At 37.9% G+C, this 22,026-nt stretch overlaps 1 protein-coding gene across 2 annotated transcripts; it reads right to left on the reverse strand.

Moving 5' to 3' along the window:
• Positions 1-1,587: 1,587 nt before the first annotated feature.
• Positions 1,588-19,278, reverse strand: LOC127436928 (protein O-mannosyl-transferase 1). 2 transcript variants are annotated; one of them, XM_051691460.1, is made up of 20 exons: positions 19,011-19,278; positions 18,299-18,438; positions 14,319-14,425; positions 14,184-14,234; positions 13,942-14,088; positions 13,703-13,808; positions 13,525-13,584; positions 13,189-13,282; positions 12,924-13,079; positions 12,601-12,731; positions 12,398-12,493; positions 10,000-10,092; positions 9,759-9,855; positions 9,571-9,663; positions 9,311-9,431; positions 9,142-9,239; positions 8,923-9,036; positions 8,712-8,838; positions 7,980-8,157; positions 1,588-2,103 (listed from the first exon to the last, which is right to left on the reverse strand). In XM_051691460.1, exons 2-20 carry the CDS (start codon positions 18,415-18,417, stop codon positions 1,929-1,931), a joined length of 2,163 nt encoding a protein of 720 aa, XP_051547420.1. In that variant the 5' UTR covers positions 18,418-18,438; positions 19,011-19,278; the 3' UTR covers positions 1,588-1,928. The 2 variants fall into 2 exon arrangements, with proteins under 2 accessions (XP_051547420.1, XP_051547427.1); XM_051691467.1 differs by lacking the exon at positions 19,011-19,278 and adding an exon at positions 16,561-16,723 and having other exon boundaries at positions 18,299-18,418.
• Between the last annotated feature and the right edge of the window lie 2,748 nt (positions 19,279-22,026).

Genomic DNA, 22,026 nt, shown 5'->3' on the forward strand with positions numbered 1-22,026 from the left:
GGGGCTTCTGGGCAATCACAAGGTCGAAAACTATGTGGAGCTGGTTGAGACTCTGGTGACACAATGGGCTTTAGGATGTCCCTCAGAGTCCATAACCTTGCTGCTCATCTTGATAAATTCAAGGAGAACATGGGAGCGTACTCGGAGGAGCAAGGCGAGCGCTTCCATCAGGATATACTGGACTTTGAACGCAGCTACCAAGGACAGTATAATGAGAACATGATGGGAGACTACATTTGGGGGCTGATTCGTGAAAGTGATTTACAGTATAATCGTAAATCTCAAAAAACTACTCACTTCTAAATCTGTTGTAGTCATTTTTGTATAACTTTAGTGTAAATACATGTTAATTTGGATTCATATGTTGTTTTTTTCTGAATTATGTAAACGAAAAGACACAAATTCTCCCGTTTTCTCATTGGAAATAGGTACATTTCAAAATATCACTGTCCTGGTCACAAAAGCAAAGTTTGTGGGGAAAAATAACCATTTTCTATACTTTTGAGGCATAAGCAATTAGGAAATAACACTTACTAACCAGGAACAAAAATTGTGTTATGAATGTTGAATGATGCAAATAATGATAACTGTAAATGTTAAATACTGCGATAACTTTTTTGTTTGAAATGTTATAAAATGTTAAAAACTGCAATTTTTTTTTTTTTTTTTTTGGTAGAACATGGTCAGGCATTTGTTACTTTGGATCCACTAAAGAAAGGTTTTTAAATAAACAATCACATGAAAAGCCACCATCACAACTGCTAAAACTACACTTGGACATCTTAGGACAATTGAGGTGTGAGATGCAGTGCATGAGGCAAGTTACTTAAAATGAGTTAATGGACTTCAAACAATTGGTTCCATAGTTAATTGGTTTAGACTTGCCTGATAGAGCTTGAAAAGCTTTTGTGCTTAGTACAACAGTATCAAAATACTACCACCATAAATATTAGCCTTATTCACAAGTGTTAACAACAATAGCTTAAACAATAAACTTTTTAAAGTTACAAAAAGCTCATATTAGTTTGCAACAGGTGGCTAACTTATCTATTCAGAAATCTGTCACACACTATGTCCCTAAGCTAGATGTTAAAGCATAAAACAAATATAAGATGTGCATAAAGCATAAACAAAACAAGATGCATGTGCTAAAGTCATTGTGTGTTAATGTGCCACCAGCACTATGGCCAAAGGGCCCACGAGGAGCTGGAGAGAGCAGAGCGAGTGTGAAGCTCAGGAGAAACAACTGTGGCACGATCACTGACAAAGCCAGCTGAAAACTCTCGCTTCACTCAACTCTGAGTGACACCTACAAATATTCCGGACAGTAACCTGTGGCATCAAACATCCTTAAAGGGAAAGGGACACTACTGGTTGTCAATTGATCATAAGTGAAGAGTTGTGATGAATCACTGATCTGTTTCCTAGTGGTTATCACAGTAAAAAGACCAATATATACTTAACTCGAATCCTACAATATGGAATAGATAACAATCAACATAGCAGAAAATGTATTTCATATTTTTTTAAGTTCAAGTTTCATTGATTAGTGTTGTGCAAGGATTAATAAAAACAATTGCAAAGTAATGCAACATGTTATTAGTTTTATTAGTTTCACAAGTCCCTAAAACAATAATACAATAAAACTGCCATATAAAAGGAATAATGTGTAAACATAACAGCATGATAAATTGAGCACTAAAATAGTGCATAACAGTCCATTTTTGTTTTTCGATTTATAAGCAGCATGAGTTCTCATTGTAGAGAATTTATCACATTTTTGTCAAATGTTTGGGCACAAGATGCTAGGAATTGTGTTTCACAGTTCTCTGGAACTCCCAACTACCAAAGGTTTTGAGTTAGCTTTTATTTCATCATATAAGGATAGAAGGTCCCTTTCTTACAGAAACAAGAGGGACATTTCCATGTCAGCGTCTTCGTAGAAGAATATCCCAGCTCTCTCTCCACCGCAGTGCAGCGAGCTCATTTGAAGTTAACGCTGGCTGACCATAAGTGAGAGGACTTAAGTTGTGGTAGGACACATATATTGAACAAAGCACTGCCAAAATAACACCAGCAAAGGCTTTCTGTTGAGAAGGGGATCTGAGAAACAACATCATATCAACATGTGAGCAAGGAGAGGTGATTTAAAGGGACAATTCACCCCTCCAAAAAAATTCTCTCATCATTTACTCACCCTCATGATATCCCAGGTGTGTATGACTTTCTTTCGTCACAGTGTTTCCCATTAATTACCTAGACTGTGGCTCGCCACTAAGGGTGTAAATCGGATGTTTCATCATGATACGATCTTGAATCGATTCTCTTTGCCAACACTTCAAAGTTTGCCGCGATACGATTTGATTCAGGGGCCTGCAATCGATATTCCGATATTATGTGCCTATTTTACACAGTCAATTAATTTTTTTCTTTTTATTGCCCTCAAATGCAACCAAAATATAATTTGGTTATTTTTATAATTTGATTATTTTATTCAGCTCTCTGAAAGTGCAAATTTAGTATCCACATTGGGACATCTACAACAAAATAAGGTACTGTTGAAAAAAATTATACAGATAAATAATATAAAAAATAAAGTCACACACAAGTGATCAATCATTTGATTAAAGCTCATTTTTCAGTTTAGTCCAATTCAAAGTACTTACATACCCATGACTTGTTTCCAACTATCTGTGCTATCCGTGGTTTTCTTGGCTACAACTTCCACAGCTGTAACAAAAAATTCTGTTACAGTTAACTGGGATGAATGTTAGTAAGTGTGTTGATGTGTAAAGTCTTATAACTGATGCTGGAGCTGAGCAGGTGTTTCTCTTTCCCTCGTTAGTGCTGTTCAGAATGTCGCCGTTGCCAAGATGCTACACATGGTTGAACTGCTCCATGGTGCTTTAAAAAAGCAAATTCTCATGTAAATTTCAAATGGGTCACATGCGCAATGATATCGATAGAAGCACGAATTAATCATGCATGTGAGCCGCTCTGCATTTGTCAGGAGAGCTCGCATTTTAAGGAACGCCCGATTGATGCGCTCACCCGGATCCTATCAAGGGAGCTTGCATTTCGCAGGAAGCCCGGTTGACGCGTGCACACACCACACAGATAGCGGAGCACAATTTGGCTTCAAAGGCTGTGTCTCGTTTGAAAGTCTGCGTCCTCCGGAGGTCGCATATGTCGGCTGCATACGTCATCGAGGCTGTCTCGTTTCATAAAAGCGAGTAGGACACTTCGAATGCAGCCTTCCAAGGCAACCTTCTTTCACGGGAATTCGGAGGATGCATGAGGTGTATCCTTCGGGGCACTCATAACCCACAATTCTTTGCTTCAACGGAAATGTCTAAAAAAAAAATTATGCCAATTTGCCCATAAATATGATGTTCAAAGGCAAGGAATGTTAATTCCCAAGTTGAAGTACCTCAGCAGATGGTGCAGAGCATATAATATGTATAATTATATTAATATATAATTCAAATAAAGTATTAGACTAAAAGTACACCTGTAAAATCTATATTCTTTTCTCTTTACATCATTATAACTCTTCTAAAATGTACCTCATACATTCCCTTCTAAAGGAACTTTTTGTTCCCTTCTCACTCAAAGCGCTGGTGCTTGTTAAAGAGTGGCGTGCTGTCATAGCAACCATGTTACATTACGTTTCCGTTTGTCCTACGAAGGCTGTCTCGTTTAGATGAGGCTTGTTTAAAGGAGCATACTTGGTATACTGCAGCCTTCAAAGGACGCAGCATGAAGCCTTCCAAACAAGACACAGCCACAGACTCCGCACACATCCGTGTCCCACATGAAAAGCGTATTTAGCGCTCATAAAGTCAAATGAATGTAATAAGGTTGCTTCATCGCCTGACGGAAATGCGTACAGACATGGCTGACATGAGAGTATTAAAATAAAGGTGCATCTTAAAAAAAAAAATTTATATCGATATTGAATCGACAACATTGGATCGTGGGCCATTGGATCGATGCATCGATCCAGATCGATGGATCGTTACACCCCTACTCGCCACAGTCTCAATGAACCGAAAATATTTTTACACTTCTCAGAATAACATAAAATATCTCTAACATTGTGTTTTGCACCATTGCTTCAGCAAAGCATCACTCACTCCCAGTCAGTCAGCCCTGCAGAAGTTATCATTAATATAACGTTAATCTAACATTAGCTAAGTGAGGTAACGTTAACGTGACCTGTCAGTCTCCTCACTTAGGTCGGCTGACCTATCCGGCGGCTTGTCATGAAAACAATGTATAACGTATGTAACCTTATATCTAGTCAACTAACTTTAGCTAATTATCTAATGTTAATGTTATTACCAGCGGCTCTGACAACGTAACAATTTTCAGCACCTGAGGAGCAAGTACAACACAGGTAACCACTTTTGCTTCATTTCTTTGATGGGCCTCGACATGAACGCTTGTCCGGGACAAGTGGATTTTTAAAGATGCAAGTGAAAGAGAATTTTACTTGCCTGACCGGACAATCAGACTGATTAAAACGTCAATAAAAAAAATAAAAATGACCGGCTATATTTGGGATACCCTAGGCCTGTGTCACTCATTAGAAAGTTCATATTCTTATTCTGCTGTCGAAAGTAATCCAGAGCACTGATTGTATAATTTGCTAGAGATCTAGTAACAGCTGCGCCCTGTTTGATTGACAGGTGGCGTATGTGTATGGGTGCTGAACATGCGTGTTACGAAAATGCTTGCGCTAATGCGCCTGAATGGTCAAATACATTTCAAAATTCCACCAAAATGCCCGTCTTGGTGAGGTATTCAGGTAAACACAGTAGGGTTGAACAAACGCTTTACTATAATTGAAATTTGAAACCATTTTTTTTTTTTTTTATGGAAGTATGCGTAAGAAAAAAGTCTCCCTTTTGAAAATAAATAGAAAAAGAAAGCTAACAGAATTATAATAATAAACCGAATTATAAACATGATAAAAAAAATAGCATGCAACTAATAACATGCTATATAACTAAAGCATGTTAGTTTACATGTTAGCATAGCATGTTAAATTAACTACTAAATGAAAAATAACATCAACTGTGTGAGCTTTTAAAGTAATGTCCTATGATTATTAATAATTAGATGCATGTTTTAGATGTAGATGCATGACAGTGCAGCCAGACTGCTCCTGCCTGTACCTTTAACTCAGTGGTTCACAACTGGTTTTGCTTCAGGACCAGATTTTACATTGGAAATCAAGTGGCGACCCATCATAGTAAAAACGTAATCTGTATTTAATGTATCCTGGGTCGCATTTCCTTTTATGTTGCATAGTTTTGTTCATGGTTTTCAATTACAAGGACATGCATCAAGTGACATTGATGTCAACAACATAAGCGACAGGAAGTTTTCTCTCCCCTCTTTTTTTTTAAATTGAAGCCCATTTTTATCTCGTTTGTTTCCTAATTTCAAGCATCATTCAAACAGAACATACATATTACACAGAAGGAAAGGCTCCTCATTACCATGGTTAGGTCAGTGTAGCTAGTCTTAAATAATAGTAATAATAATAAGTTACAGTATTTATGAAAAAATAAATAGCTGAAACTTTAACTACACCTGCCACTGTTGATACAAAATGAGGTCTAATAGATTCTACCTTTAGATTATTTCATATGAAACTATAACATTTTGTCAAAATATAACAGTTTTTTTTACTCATGTAAAATCGTTAAACAGTTTTGTAAAGGTGATGATGTATAATGAAAAAAAATTAGTGCATAACACAGTGTTGCTCTTTTCCTCCTCAGTGCTGTTTGGCTTGTCAGGACTGCCTACTGTTTGAGAGGTTCGACTCGACTTCCTCCGTAACGCTTTAAACTAGAAAAGTCTCACTAGAATTGAAATTGGTCACATCAGTTTTGAGGTCTGCGCTCTGCAATATCAAGGGAAGCCCGGTTGTTGCACGCGCGCGTCAGAGAGAAGAGCAGATCATGATCGCGAGCTCGTTCCGTTACACTCGTGCGAAAGTGCAGATGAGAAGCCTTTAGCTGATTGCGAGATTATCATTAAATCTGCCTCGGCAGTCCTAAATAGGCTATCACTTGGGCGGCCGCCAAAATATGTTCAATGGGAGAACCATGGCATTGTTCTTTCCCTGCTGTCCGCAACCCAGTCCGTATAGACCTGTGACCCACCAGTTTAGAAACACTGCTTTAACTCACACACACATACCCACTTACGTCAGACCCCCTCGCCTCGCTTCTCTCTGACATGTGTGTGTGTGTGTGGTGCAAGTTGACGAGTCTGTCGAGGAGGAAAGGAGATGCGCATGCATTTGTTGTATTATTCTTAATCTATTTCTATTCATTGCTGTTTTTTATTGTTATTTTATTACTGACTGTTTACTAGTCTTGAATAATTACTTAAGAACTTGAAACCATTCTTCCATAATTAACATATTAGTGTTATCATTTGTTGTGGTTTTGAAGCTGGTATTGGGAATCATCCAATTTCACTACCGACTACAGAATGTTTGGTATTGTGATAATGTATAGCCTTTATTGTACATGGTAGATCTTGCTGCAATAACATGATGAAAAAGTAGATCATATTCTATAGAAGTGTGAGCACCTCTGCAATAAATGGTGGTGATGGAGACTTTTCTTTAATTGACTACCATACATAAAATAATTATCATATGACAATAGTCTCCTCCCCTACCCAGTGCAGTTTACATTTCTGTCGCAGAGAATTTAGTTGATTGCATAGGTACACTATTAGGTTGGGCATCGGTCATAATTTTAGAAAAATATACAACATAAACTTTGACATGTTTCTTGAGCATGTAACTTAAATGTCCATTTTTCTCTCCGGACAAGTTACTTTTTTACTCGGACAAGTGAATGACCAATTTACTTGTTTGGAGGACAAGCACGTGACAATGCTTAATGTCGAGCCCTGGCTCAAATGTGTGCTCTAGTCAATTTTGTGTTTTGACTACTTGTGAACTGCATTAAACTCCGTCTCGTTTACCATGCTTTGTGGGTTTGACTTTTTTGCCATCTCATCACCATTTATGATTAAATTACTACTAGAGCACAAAATTGTTTACAAGAGCACCAAGTTTTTCATAGATCTAGCCTCTTAATTTTGCTCTCAAAGTGAAAAATATTGATGCATTTAACTTTAAAATGTAAAAAATTTTCTTAGCTCAGTAGGTCCTTAATGCAAGTCAATGGAGATTTCTCGTTTGAAGCTCCATAAGCGTCATCCATACGACACCAGCTGTTAAATTAAAGTCTTCTAAAGCGACACTTTTGGTGTGAAAAAGATCAATATTTAAATACTTTTTTAACTCTAAATCATGCTTCCGTTCTGCAGCAGTACATGCGTGTGATGTAATCGCGTTGGCATTTGAAACACGTGAGAACTGGCACGTGAGTGAACCGAGTGGAGAACGTGAGATTACATCTGTATCATGGCACGGCAACACTTCACACGAGAGACTGCTTGAACTCTATCCTCTCGTGAAGCAGTTTATGGTTAAAAAGTACTTAAATATTGATCTTTTTTCACACCAAAAGTGATCGTATCGGTTTACAAGACATTAATTTAACTGCTGGAGTCATATAGATGACGTTTATGCTGACTTTTTTTGAGCTTCAAAAGAGAAATCTCCATTCACTTGCATTTTAAGGACCTACTGAACTAAGATATTTTTCTTCAAATGTGTTCTGGTGAAGAAAGAAAGTCATACACATCTGGGATATCATGAGGGTGAGTGAATAATGAGAGAATTTTCATTTTTGGATGAACTATCCCATTATATTACAGACAAACATACTGGTTTGAATTGATGTATTGAATCCAAATATTTTATAATGAAGTGCAAGGTATGTTACAAGATACATGTAGATAATTTAAGCGATGGGAATTTCTACAATTACTTAAAGGACACTGTTACAAACTGATGGAATATACAATTTTTGTCTTACCTCAATACATGGGTGTACAGGTGCTCTACAACTATAGGTATCTGCAAGATCTTGAAAGTGAGTGCTGGAAGATAGTGATACAGAAACAGAGTCTTCTCCATTAGGAAGAATGGCAGGTAATTAACTGCCCAGCCTCCAAAGCAAACTACACCAGCCAGAACCAGCTTTTCCCAAGAGTCTAAAAAAACAAAACAGAAAACTGTTCATTAGCAGTGCTTTATAAAGCAAGCATCACTACAGTAACTCGTTTGAGCACAATTTGTGCGACAGACACGAATGATACCTAAAATTAAGGTCTGAGGTGGAGAGTGTTTTTACGTTTTCTACAATATGTAAGAATTTCGTCTGGCTGCAAAACAAAACGGGTAAATAAAAAATAAAAAAACTATCCAGACTTACATTGAAGGAGGGACCCGCACCATATATAGGAACCAGAGTATCATAGAGACAAATTCAGAACCCCCTAGAAACTGCATAGCAACATGCTAGAAAAATTATTTGGACCACATAGCAACACTCTAGCATTGTGGTGCCGGGTTTTGCGTGGACAAGCTCACACTTCCTTCAGAAAATGTAAAAATCCATTTTAATTCCAATTTGCCCATAGTGTCTAATAAGCAGATTCTCTGTATGTCAAGCTATTTCTTATTAACTGAAATGTAAAACAGAGGTAGGATCAACATTTGTATTGTTCTGACTTCAAGGAAAGGATCAGTTCCCACAAGCACCTACCTTCAGGAATGTCCTCAATTTTCCTTCGTCGTCTTAGTAGGTAGGTTACAAACAGTAGACCGTATACAACCAGCGCAAGGTTTGCAATGGTCCAAGTTACAATATTCCCTATCAACTGAATTTGTGCCTGTATAAGAATAAATAATTATTGATTACTTTTACAATCACAGTAAAAACAAAAAAGGAAAAACAAAGAATTATACAGACGTACATTACTTGAAGGATGAAGCCAGTATGCAATGTTGGTGTCCATGGTGATCCATTCGAGAGGCGATGAACTATATTTGTGCTCGGACTCTTCATTCTTTACTGTCAGCATCTTCCACTGTTACTCAAACATAAATGAAGTGTATTCATTTTCAACAGGCTCTGAATGGCTTTTCTAGATTTAGTGATCAACGTAAGACCATGTTTATTATTTAATATTCACCTGCAGCTCAAGAAATTTGGCCATGAAAGTGAGGTTTCTGGTGATGTCACTGTGGGTAGGTGACTTCAGCTCCAACTCCCTTTCCCTCTGTTCCTGACCTGCAAATATGTTTAATTTAATACAACAAGGCGGCATAAGCAACATTAGAACTATACAGATGTTCTCGTACTTCTGCCATAGCGGTGCTCCTCCACATTCCATATGCCGCTCTGCTGGTACCCTTTATACATTTTGTCTCCAACCACCTCCAGCTGTCTGAAACCCCATTCTGGAAGAGAAACTCCACTGAGCTGCAAAACATTACAGAGCAGTTAAGATATAAATAACTGTCTTTAAGGAAGGAAATGATTCACATAACACTATCGATATGTACTATATATTAATGTTATCCCAATATATTATTTGTACACACTGTAATCCTACACAAACCTTCAGAACAGCTGAAGAGTTGACATGGACTAGTCGTACTTCTGATAAAATCGTCTTCCAGATCTCTCTATCAGACTCCCTGTTCACTATGTCCTGGAGTGCAATGAACAATGTATTGTAAAGCTAATTTTTAGAGTGGTTTAAAATGGAGAAAATGTGTTTATAGACCTGTGGGACAGAAGTCTTACCACTCTCCATAGATTCTGTGCTGGCATAGATACATTAAAGTCTATGTAACCAGACACTTCCTGCGAGTGAGGACTCATGGGGGCTGCAACATCATGTCTTGAAAGCAAAGCACAGTCAGGTTATTGCTACCACCAGGATATAAAAATTCATTTACTCAGAGCTGCTAAAAGATTTAAATCTCTCAGCAGTATAAATTCTCAAAACTTGTAATATTAAATATATATTATTTTATTTTATTACGTGTTTAGGTAGCGAGATGTCATTCCATGTAACAGCTGAATAATATCGCCATGTCGGACAGGTCTAGGAGGGCTGTTCACCACTAGACTGTGCCTGAGGTTCAAAATTTCAAATATAATACAATTAATGTTAAATATTTATGAAACAAATGTAAGTCAACTTCACATTATTATCTTAAAAGCTGAAATGTGTAATTATTTTCAATGTTCAAATACTTTCCCATATCCAAGCTTAAAGATGAAGTGTGTTTTCTGTTCCACTAGTGCCACTAAATGGAATTGCAAAACTAAACATTGTTTTCAAAACCGCTTTCTCAATATGCGGGGGGCATTGATCAAACAAACAAATACTCTGAAAAAAATTGGAGTAGGGTTTACTTAAACAAACCTAGGAAACAATTTCCATACAGAAATTGCTAGTAAATTTAACAGACCATATTTTTTAGTAAAGGCTATGCACAATTATTGGTGACTTTAATTAGAAATTATCAAGTAAAGTTTACTTTGCCAGTTCTGTTTCAAGTCAATTTTACTCACTCTTTGTTTGTACATTTTACTCAAGCAATGTGGCACTGAATTAAGCCATGCTTTTAAAAATGTACTAGCCTTTCATTGCTTTTTTTAACGACTTAGTCACGTACCACATGACACATAGAGGCCTTCCACAGGGAAGCTTGATACACACTATGTAGTCTATTAGACAACATCACCTTGCATCACTGGCGGTAGAAACAAGACTTAGAGCTGCACATGCAGACCTGAGGCCAGTTGCATAATCATAGCCATTAACTTACAATTAGTCTGACTAGCTAAAGACGCCATAGAAAGCCTGTTGCATGAAACAAGCTCACATTTGTTTTTAGTAAGACAGTAATTCGCATTGCATTTTGGGAAAAGTAAGACGCTGAACAGCTTAAAAAAATAGCAGACAGTCGACGCTCAACAGTTTTCATTCGCTGAAAATATTTGCTTAGAGGAATACAGTGCTTCAAAATTAATTGTAATGAACAAATGTAGTGATTTTAACCCAAATATAATAACAATTAAAAAAAAAACTTAAGGAATTGTGTTACCATTATAGAAGTCAAATCTTCTACAAAGTCTCAACTCAAGCCCCTTTCAACCCTCAAATGAAGCCCCCACTGGCTCAGCTGACAGTTATTTTCCATGGCAACATGGAATAGTTATGACCGCATTTTTACACAATTAATATGTAACACCAGTCTATAACCGGCCCCTGAACACTAGGTGCACAAAACATGATCACAGTAACAATCAACAGATTATAATTTTAATTTTTTTTATCATAAACAGATCATTCTGAGTAGAAAATGAACTTTAGACTTCACAAAACAAAAAGTTACCAAATGGGTTAGTCCATCTCAAGTGGTCCAATAATTGTAAAGTTGGTTGCGTGACCATTTTTTTTTTTTTTTGAGTGATTACCTCTATGTATTGGTATTGCAAAACCACCAGTTTTTAATTTAAATTTTACTTGGTTTAACCACGACGGCGATCTTTGTGTCATGGCACATGACAAATTTTGGTTATACAGTGGTTTACGGAAACCACAATATCTCGGCTCAGGGCGGTCCTTCATGGTTAAACCAAGTAAAATAAAAATAAATAAACTGGGTTTTGCAATACCAATATAAAAAAAAAAAAATAAATAAAAAGAGAGGAAATTTAAAAATGGTCGAGCACTGGATCATTTGAGATGGCCTGACCCAAACGTAAAAACAAAATCAACAATAAAAAGGTTATAAATCAACTTTCAAACAGTTAAACCATGCAAGCTCATTAATTATTTAAGCCCGGTGTATGCTGGGAACACCAGCTGCAAAAAGTTCAAATTTTTTTGCCTGTGAAATTTACACAAATTAGCAGATTATTACGACAAGGTTTTCTACTTTAGGATTGATACATGATGACGCATTGTAAAGATAACAAACAATCATAAATAATATTTACTTATAAAGTAGAACATACATTGTTTACGTTTGAATTGAGTACAGATGTAGAATTTACATAACGTTTATTTTCAATTTAACACTTTATCTTATTTAATGTAGAAAGTACTTAATCTTTTCTGTTATATTTAACCATTAAATAATTTTTTTTGTGTAGCCCCTTTGATATGCAGAGACAATTGCAAGCCATTTTTAGGTTGATTTTGCCAAAAAAGTGTGAACACAGTGGCAAAACATTACTCTGTTCGTTTAAGCGTCCCAGCAACATTGACTCATCCAATGGCGTGAGTTTGGAGAGGGACTATCTGTTATGAGTGTTCAGGAAACCTGTTTGAGAACAATTATTTTTGCAATTCCATTTGGCGACTCAAGTGGCAAAGAAATTACAAACTTCAGCTTTAATGTTTCAAAAATATGAGATATAAATACCTCCCAGGGTCTTTAATAATCCACCAATTGTTGACGTCTTTGAAAGGATAGCAGGTCACCTGCTGTTGGTGGGAGCTACCACGCCCATTTTCATACCTTCAAGCATAGATAAACAGCAGAGATCTCATGAAACTGTGACATTTACAATTACAGCTCCTTGAACCCACAGCTTCATGACAGGCTGCAGATTGCTGATGACTCACCTGATTGGGTAGTTAGCCTTGTGGGAGTGGAGCCAACATGGAACAGGTTTGCTGGACATAGTGCGGAGAGTAACCTGGGAGCCAAAAGCTACCTCCAAAGGCTGGCCCTGAGTGATCCTGGCAAGACCACCCTTTATAAGAGAAATTGGATTATAAAGCAGTCAGATCATAAAAACACACAAATATTCCCTCTCCACAATTCATAGTAAGATTTACTACAGTGAATTAAAACGGATATACTTGAATAATGTTCTTCTGGCACAAAGCAAGCAGGAAAAGAGTAACTGTATATTTATGTATGGTAATAGAATAAACAGATGTACCTCTAGGCTTGCTTGAAAAGCACTGCTCATTATTTGGTCATGGGGTCCGCTGCGGTACAGCAGGGTAAGATGGACGTAGAAAAATCCAAGGTACAAAATGACAGGTATCACCACAAGGGCCAGGAAGCGAACCAAAACTTGAACTGCTACTTTGCCCTTCATACAGAGACATAGTACATATTTACAGTCATAAAATCCTCTAAGTGTTGTACAATCCACTGGAATTTGGAACTACTTCACTGGAGGTTTAGGAAGTACTACTCACATTGCTTACTGTTCGATCTCCAATAAGTTGCCAGGTGTGTACAGCTGCCATGCCCAGCAGTAAAAAATATGTAAACATACCCATGTACTTTACTCTGGAAAAAAAAAAGGCAAATAAAAGAAACAATGAGGACTCTCAGAGCTCAAGACCAGTCCCGTACTTGAGCCCCTCTGTTTTGAACAGCACGCCAAATACGTATACCTAAATGCGCTTCAGGACTATATGAATTGGTGAACTTGTTAATTTTCGGTTTATGTTGCGCTTGAACTTAATGCAATGTGCTGGGACAAAAATAATGTGTTGGAAAAATAAACTTTTTTTTAATACTGTACATACCCAATTCCAAATGCACAACTGACCCCAGAGATCACGAGCCAAAACCATCTAAATGATGAACTAAAAGAAGAGAGAGAGCACATGGCACACTTATAACTTTAAAATAATGGCAAAGATCACTTTATAGTCACAGGAGTTTGAGAGACTGAAAACGCAGGTGTTAGCCTATAAGTCTCACTTGTGTGCTTTGTGGAAACGCAGGTAGGAAAGCACAGCTAGCAGCAAGAAAAAGATTAATACAGACTCCAGCAGCATGAAGCGTGATTGCACAATCAAGGAATTTTCTGTAAAAAACAAAATGAAAGCATTTAACAGGAACATCTGAATTCAGTTACTTCACATTTCATGTAATTCAGAGGCAGCAAAAACTGTCCTTTGAGAATGAATTAAAACTGACATGCTAAAATATATAGTTACCCATGAGGAGGAGCACGGAGGCCCCTAATGCTGTGAAGTGTGTATATCCGAGTTCTACTACCAGAAGATAACAAAGTGGCAAACAAAATGAGCCAGCAAGGGCCGGTATTGCCCGAAGACTCCAAACAGGAACATTACTGGGGTATTCTGCAATGGACGCAAAAAAAATTATTTATAGGATGAAATCAATTAATAAAGGATGTGATAATTTGTAATAATAACTTTGTGTTTAAGTTGACCACCTGCTCCAATTCTATTCCAAACAAAGTTGCCATCGAACCCACCTAAATAGGCTGCACAGACAAATAAAAAGCATTTGTAAATGCAATTTATGCAATTTGCTTTGAAAATATAATTTTATTTGTAAAATTTCTCACCTCCTAAAGCTAATATCATGTGGCCAAAAGGTGGACCGCTCTCATCAATGAAAAACACTTGTTTCATGTATAGAGATAGGAACTGCCCATAATAGACCTCATCAAACCTGTCGCACAAAAGATTGGAATATTTTTTTATTCACAAATAAATAAACGTTTCACATTTTCACTTTTTTAAACATTTTATATATATATATATATATATATATATATATATATATATATACACACTATATTGCCAAAAGTATTCGCTCATCTGCCTTTAGACGCATATGAACTTAAGTGACATCCCATTCTTAATCCATAGGGTTTAATATGATGTCGGCCCACCCTTTGCAGCTATAACAGCTTCAACTCTTCTGGGAAGGCTTTCCACAAGGTTTAGGAGTGTGTTTATGGGAATTTTTGACCATTCTTCCAGAAGCGCATTTGTGAGATCAGATACTGATGTTGGACGAGAAGGCCTGGCTCGCAGTCTTCGCTCTAATTCATCCCAAAGGTGCTCTATTGGGTTGAGGTCAGGACTCTGTGCAGGCCAGTCAAGTTCTTCCACACCAAACTCGCTCATCCATGTCTTTATGGACCTTGCTTTGTGCACTGGTGCGCAGTCATGTTGGAACAGGAAGGGGCCATCCCCAAACTGTTCCCACAAAGTTGGGAGCATGGAATTGTCCAAAATCTCTTGGTATGCTGAAGCATTCAGAGTTCCTTTCACTGGAACTAAGGGGCCAAGCCCAGCTCCTGAAAAACAACCCCACACCATGAACCCCCCTCCACCAAACTTCACAGTTGGCACAATGCTGTCAGACAAGTACCGTTCTCCTGGCAACCGCCAAACCCAGACTCGTCCATCAGATTGCCAGATGGAGAAGCGTGATTCGTCACTCCAGAGAACGCATCTCCACTGATCTAGAGTCCAGTGGCGGCGTGCTTTACACCACTGCATCCAACGCTTTGCATTGCACTTGGTGATGTATGGCTTGGATGCAGCTGCTCGGCCATGGAAACCCATTCCATGAAGCTCTCTACGCACTGTTCTTGAGCTAATCTGAAGGCCACATGAACTTTGGAGGTCTGTAGCGATTGACTCTGCAGAAAGTTGGCGACCTCTGTGCACTAAGCGCCTCAGCATCCGCTGACCCCGCTCTGTCATTTTACGTGGCCTACCACTTCGTGGCTGAGTTGCTGTCATTCCCAATCGCTTCCACTTTGTTATAATACCACTGACAGTTGACTGTGGAATATTTAGTAGCGAGGAAATTTCATGACTGGACTTGTTGCACAGGTGGCATCCTATCACAGTACCACGCTGGAATTCACTGAGCTCCTGAGAGCGGCCCATTCTTTCACAAATGTTTGTAGAAGCAGTCTACATGCCTAGGTGCTTCATTTTATACACCTGTGGCCCTGGAAGTGATTGGAACACCTGAATTCAATTATTTGGATGGGTGAGCGAATACTTTTGGCAATATAGTATATATATATATACACACACACACACACACACACATATACTCCGATCAGCCACAACATTAAAACCACCTGCCTAATATTGTGTAGGTCCCCCTCGTGCTGCCAAAACAGCGCCAACCCGCATCTCAGAATAGCATTCTGAGATGATATTCTTCTCACCACAATTGTGCAGAGCGGTTATCTGAGTTACTGTAGACTCTGTCAGTTCAAACCAGTCTGGCCATTCTCTGTCGACCTCACTCATTAACAAGGCATTTCCATCCACAGAACTGCCGCTCACTGGATGTTTTTTGTTTTTGGCACCATTCGGAGTAAATTCTAGAGACTGTTGTGCATGAAAATCCCAGAAGATCAGTAGTTACAGAAATACTCAGAAATACAGCCCATCTGGCACCAACAATCATGCCACGGTCCAAATCACTAAGATCACATTTTTTCCCCATTCTGATGGTTGATGTGAACATTAACTGAAGCTCCTGACCTGTTTCTGCATGATTTTATGCACTGCTGCCACACGATTGGCTGATTAGATAATCACATGGATGATTGTTGGTGCCAGATGGGCTGGTTTGAGTATTTCTGTAACTGCTGATCTCCTGCGATTTTCACACAAATCAGTCTCTAGAATTTACTCAGAATGGTGCCAAAAACAAAAAACATCCAGTGAGGGGCAGTTGTGTGGATGGTTGTGTGGATTGTGTGTGTGTGTGTGTGGGGGGGGTTAGACCCTTTTCTCCCCAATGTGGAATGCCCAATTACCACTACTTACTAGGTCAAAAGTAGCGTGAGCCTCCACATGCAGAGTCTCCGCGGTGTCATGCACGAGTCACGTGATGAGATGCGCGGATTGGCAGTCTCAGAAGTGGAGGCAACTAAGACTTGTCCTCCACCACCTGGGTTGAGGTGAGTAAATGCGCCACCACAAGGACTTACTAAGTAGTGGGAATTGGGCATTCCAAATTGGGAGAAAAAGGGGATAATAAAAAAAAATTGAAATGTCAGAATAATAGTAGAGAGAATAATTTATTTTAGCTTTTTTTTTCTTTCATCACATTCCCAGTGGATCAGAAGTTTACATACACTTTGTTAGTATTTGGTAGCATTGCCTTTAAATTGTTTAACTTGGGTCAAACATTTTGGGTAGCCTTCCACAAGCTTCTCACAATAAGTTGCTGGAATTTTGGCCCATTCCTCCAGACAGAACTGGTGTAACTGAGTCAGGATTGTAGGCCTCCTTGCTCGCACCTGCTTTTTCAGTTCTGCACACAAATTTTCTATCAGATTGAGGTCAGGGCTTTCTGATGGCCACTCCAATACCTTGACTTTGTTGTCCTTAAGCCATTTTGCCACAACTCTGAGGTATGCTTGGGGTCATTGTCCATTTGGAAGACCGATTTGCAACCGAGCTTTAACTGCTTCAATATATCCACATAATTTTCCTTCCTCATGATGCCATCTATTTTGTGAAGTGCACCAGTCCCTCCTGCAGCAAAGCACCCCCACAACATGATACTGCCACCCCCATGCTTCACAGTTTGGATGGTGTTCTTCGGCTTGCAAGCCTCACCCTTTTTCCTTCAAACATAACAATGGTCATTATGACCAAACAGCTACATTTTTGTTTCATCAGACCAGAGGACATTTCACCAAAAAGTAAGATCTTTGTCCCCATGTCTACTTGCAAACTGCAGTCTGGCTTTTTATGGTGGTTTTGGAGCAGTGGCTTCTTTCTTGCTGAGCAGCCTTTCAGGTTATATTGATATAGGACTTGTTTTACTGTGGATATAGATACTTGTCTACCTGTTTCCTCCAGCATCTTCACAAGGTCTTTTGCTGTTGTTCTGGGATTGATTTGCACTTTTTGCACCAAACTACATTCAACTACAGAATGCATCTCCTTCCTGAGCGTTATGATGGCTGTGTGGTTCCATGGTGTTTATACTTGCGTACTATTATTTGTACAGATGAATGTGTTACCTTCAGGCATTTGGAAATTGCTCCCAAGGATAAACCAGACTTGTGGAGGCCCACAATGTTTTTTTCTGAGGTCTTGGCTGATTTCTTTTGATTTTCCCATGATGTCAAGCAAAGAGGCACTGAGTTTGAAGGTAGGCCTTAAAATACATCCACAGGTGCACCTCTAATTCAGTACACCACCTATCAGAAGCTAACTGGCTAATTGCCTAAAGGCTTGACATCATTTTCTGCAATTTTCCAAGCTGCTTAAAGGCACAGTTAACTTAGTGTATGTAAACTTCTGACCCACTGGAATTGTGATATAGTAAATTTAAAGTGAAACAGTCTGTCTGTAAACAATTGTTGGAAACATTACTTGTGTCATGCACAAAGTAGATGTCCTAAACGACTTGCCAAAACTATAGTTTGCTAATATTGAATCTGTGGAGTGGTTAAAAAATGGGTTTTAATGACTTCAACCTAAGTGTATGTAAACTTCTGACTTCAACTGTGTGTGTTAATATATATATGTTAGCTAAATAAACACTTACACTACAGCTTTTGGAAAGTTTATGCCATACAGTCTGGTCACAAGTGCAAGAGCTGTCACAGCCACCAGCAGCAGGTTGATCTCTGCTTTCACAGTGATGGGCAGTTTGACACACTGCATGATGCTCTGGTTCCTCAATACCTTTATTCATGAATAATAAAAAATATTTGCTGTTACTGTATACAGTGGGGTGCAAAAGTGTGAGACCACACTTAAAATGTGTGATTCAAAATAAAATGTTAACCTGGAAATAAACAGTTTTAGGATTTTTAAAAATGTTAAATTAGTTGTGATGTAAAATAAATAAGAAATATTTCACATTCTGCATTATTTCTAAGTCACTGATCACATGTAACAATTTTGAGATATTAGCTGTGTTAAATCATTTGTAAAAGGTCAAATATTTTTGCTTCCACTGAAGCACACTTTGAAACATTCTCAAGTCATGCTGGATAATATGGATCAAACTTGTGAAGCCCATGTCAGCTCGAGTGCATGCTGTCATTAAAGCAAAAGGGGTGTTTTGCACTTCAACTTTTAACTAAAATTGTTATGCTGACATGATCATTTTCAGTGGAAAAATTCTAATTAGAAACATTTTCACTGGTCTCAGTCTTCTTTTGGACAGCACTGAATATATTCTGCTTTTACAATAGCGAAGAACCCAGCATGGAAAATATATTCAGCATATCAAGTAAATACGTGCATTTTACCTTGATTCAGTTCGATTCTGTGGTAAATCTCTTACGAGTTTGCAATCATAGGTCAACATTGCTGATGTCGTGACCACATGAGCTGATTTTCTGTATGAAATAATAAATACAAATCTTCGCCAAAACTTGAGCTGGTTTAAAAGAACACCACCATGGCTGGCATAAGCGACAACTCAAGTCTCTTGTGTTTTCTTAATTAAAAACATTCAAACGTGTAAATAAACTAACTGTATGTAACGTGTGAACAAGTGTGTCCGGTCAGTTCTTCTTCTTCTTTGGTTTGAATGGCACATAACATCCTATTGCTGTATACCGCCACCTACTTTACTTAGTGCAATTAGCATGGGCATGTATTCTGTCTCATCACCAATAATAATAATAATAATAATAATAATAATAATAATAATAATAATAATAAACACCCTTCATGAGAGATCTAGGCTGTTCAGCCCCATTTCCCAGACCTCATCATCCTGGGTGTGTGTATATTGATATTTATTATTCCATTTTCTATGTTTATTTTGCCTTGCATACTCTGATACTAAATCATATACGCTCATTAATCCTAGTATTTTCTAAAAATGCCATAATAGCTCTAATAACATTAACATTTTCCAATCCGCCTCCCAATGACCATTCCAAGGAAACTGTCCCTTCTTCTATATTACACAATTTATTAACTAGTATCTTCCTTTCCTCTGTAAATTGTCTGCACTGCATAGTAATATGCTCCACTGTTCTCATTACTTTACAGTAATTACATTGACCCGTTTTGTGTTTATCTCTCGGTAATAAATCAGCATTCAGACCTGTATGTCTGAGTCTTAACCTAGAAATTATCAGCTCCTCCTTCCTGTACCATCCTACATTACCTGGTACTCTACTTACAGATGGTTGGATCCTATAATAATGTCTTCCCCTTTGACTTGTATCCCATCTCTTTTGAAATTCTTTGATCCCTAATTTCATAATTATTGATTTGACTTCTCCTCTGCCCATAGAAATGTGTATATCTTCTATTCTTTTTCTAACAGCCTTCTTGGAAAGCCGGTCCACCTCCTCATTCCCATTTACTCCTGTATGTGCTGGTATCCAACAAAAATTAACCCTTATTCCCATTCTATCTAATGCCAATAGTAACATATAAACCTCAAATTATTAAATTTTCTCTCATGGTTTGCATTGCATTCAGACTACTCATGGCTGCTAAAGAATCTGTGCATATGATTACTCTATCTGGACGTTCCTCTTGTACCCACTTCCCACAATTAAAGCAACTAGTTCTACAGAATATTCTGATGATCCATCTGATAATCTCTTACTAATACATGTCTGAAATTCTGGTGTAAACACTCCAATCCATGTATGTGATGTATCTGGATCTTTAGATCCATCAGTAAATATCTGTAAAGCTGCGTTGTAATAGTTACTTATGCATCTCTCCACATACTTGCATATATTCCCATCATACATTTCTCTGTTTCCAACTAGTTTTGCATCTATATTAGTTGCTGGGTATAACGACTCCCATTGTTACTGAGCGCTCTATATTAATATTTAATATCTTATATTCTTCTTCCTCTTTGTTAATGTTCCATCCAAATCCATTGCTTTGTGTTTTTTGATATTCCCAGCAGTTTTCCAATACATTTACTGCTATGTGTCTATTCTTAATGCCTTAATACTGCAGATACTACATAACCAATATTTGTTCCTCTTTTCCAAACAGTCCCGTCATCTGTGTATAATGCTGCTCCAATGAAAGACATCGTTGATCATAATATTAAACAATAGAGGGCTGATGACGCAACCTTGTGGTACACCACAACCAACCTCATATGTTGATGACAGGGAAGAACACACTTTAACTTAAAAAGATCTTTTAGCTAAGAACTGTCAAATCCAATTATATGTTTGTAACAGGGGTTAAATGGGAAAGGAGGAGGCGGGAACCGGCTGAACAGTCAAAGTAATATTTGATTAAAAAAAAAACACAAACACAAATGCACACATGGCAGCTGCCTGTAGCTCTCTCCCTCCCAAACTGCCGCATCCGGCTGCATTGATCCCTCTCCTCGGCTAATTAGCTTGATTGGGGGCCGGGCGTGCCATCCTCCTCGTCACAATGTTCTACCACTCACACCTCACATAACTTAATAAGTAGACCCTCTTTTCACACAGTGTCATAAGCTTTTTCAATATCAAAAAATATTGCAGCAACTTTTTCTTTGTTTACCACAGCCTTTTCTATTTCATTACTTAATTTTAATAAAGCATCTGTTGTTGATCTGCCCTTTCTAAATCCACACTGACTATGATCAAGTAATCCCCTACATTCTAGAATGTCAATCTATTTACAATCATTTTCTCCATTAATTTGCAAAGATTTGATGTCAGTGCTGTCGCTCTATAACTATTTGGATTTGATGGATCCTTACCAGGCTGTACAAAATGTATAATAATAGATTGTCTCCAACTGATCGGAAACTGTCCCTCATTCCATATTCTGTTAAAGAGATTTAATACAGTTATTAATGATTTTTCTGACATATGTTTGATCATTTTATAACTAATCCTGTCTTCTCACTGAGCTGTATTTTTGCATCTACTCATGGCTAGTTTCAACTCATGAATAGTAAACTCTACATCCATTGCATCTGTTGAATACATTGGTTTAAAAATATCTGTATATTGGCTAATGAGAGCTGTCCATTCTGATATATACTCATTATAATTATACAGAGTATGTACTTTGGCAAAGGCTCTTTCTTCAGCATACCCCATACATCTCGTTTCCCTTCGAATAAGCTCTCCAGTGGTTTCTTTTAGCTGTTTTTATGGTACTTCAAACTATTGCTTTCTATCGTTGATATTCTATTGCATTCTTTGAATTCAAATTTCTTCTTCGTTCTTTGAATGATTTGTTTCATTCTTTTACTCCATTAGTACATTCATCTGTCCACCATGGAACAATCTTTCCACTTCTTTTACCCATGCTTTTAGGTATACTACTCTC

Source organism: Myxocyprinus asiaticus, chromosome 4 (assembly GCF_019703515.2).
Source record: "Myxocyprinus asiaticus isolate MX2 ecotype Aquarium Trade chromosome 4, UBuf_Myxa_2, whole genome shotgun sequence".
In the NCBI taxonomy this organism is placed as follows: domain Eukaryota; kingdom Metazoa; phylum Chordata; class Actinopteri; order Cypriniformes; family Catostomidae; genus Myxocyprinus; species Myxocyprinus asiaticus.

Bases quoted from the DNA above. Each gene is read 5' to 3' on its own strand.
- LOC127436928 (XM_051691460.1), bottom strand. From the start codon at position 18,417: ATGCAGTGTGTCAAACTGCCCATCACTGTGAAAGCAGAGATCAACCTG. The intron at 13,080-13,188 runs GTGAGTAGTACT...CTCTGTATGAAG, and splicing joins GAGATCGAACAGTAAGCAAT to GGCAAAGTAGCAGTTCAAGT. The intron at 9,432-9,570 runs GTTTGTGTAGGA...AATGTTTTGCAG, and splicing joins ACTCTTCAGCTGTTCTGAAG to CTCAGTGGAGTTTCTCTTCC.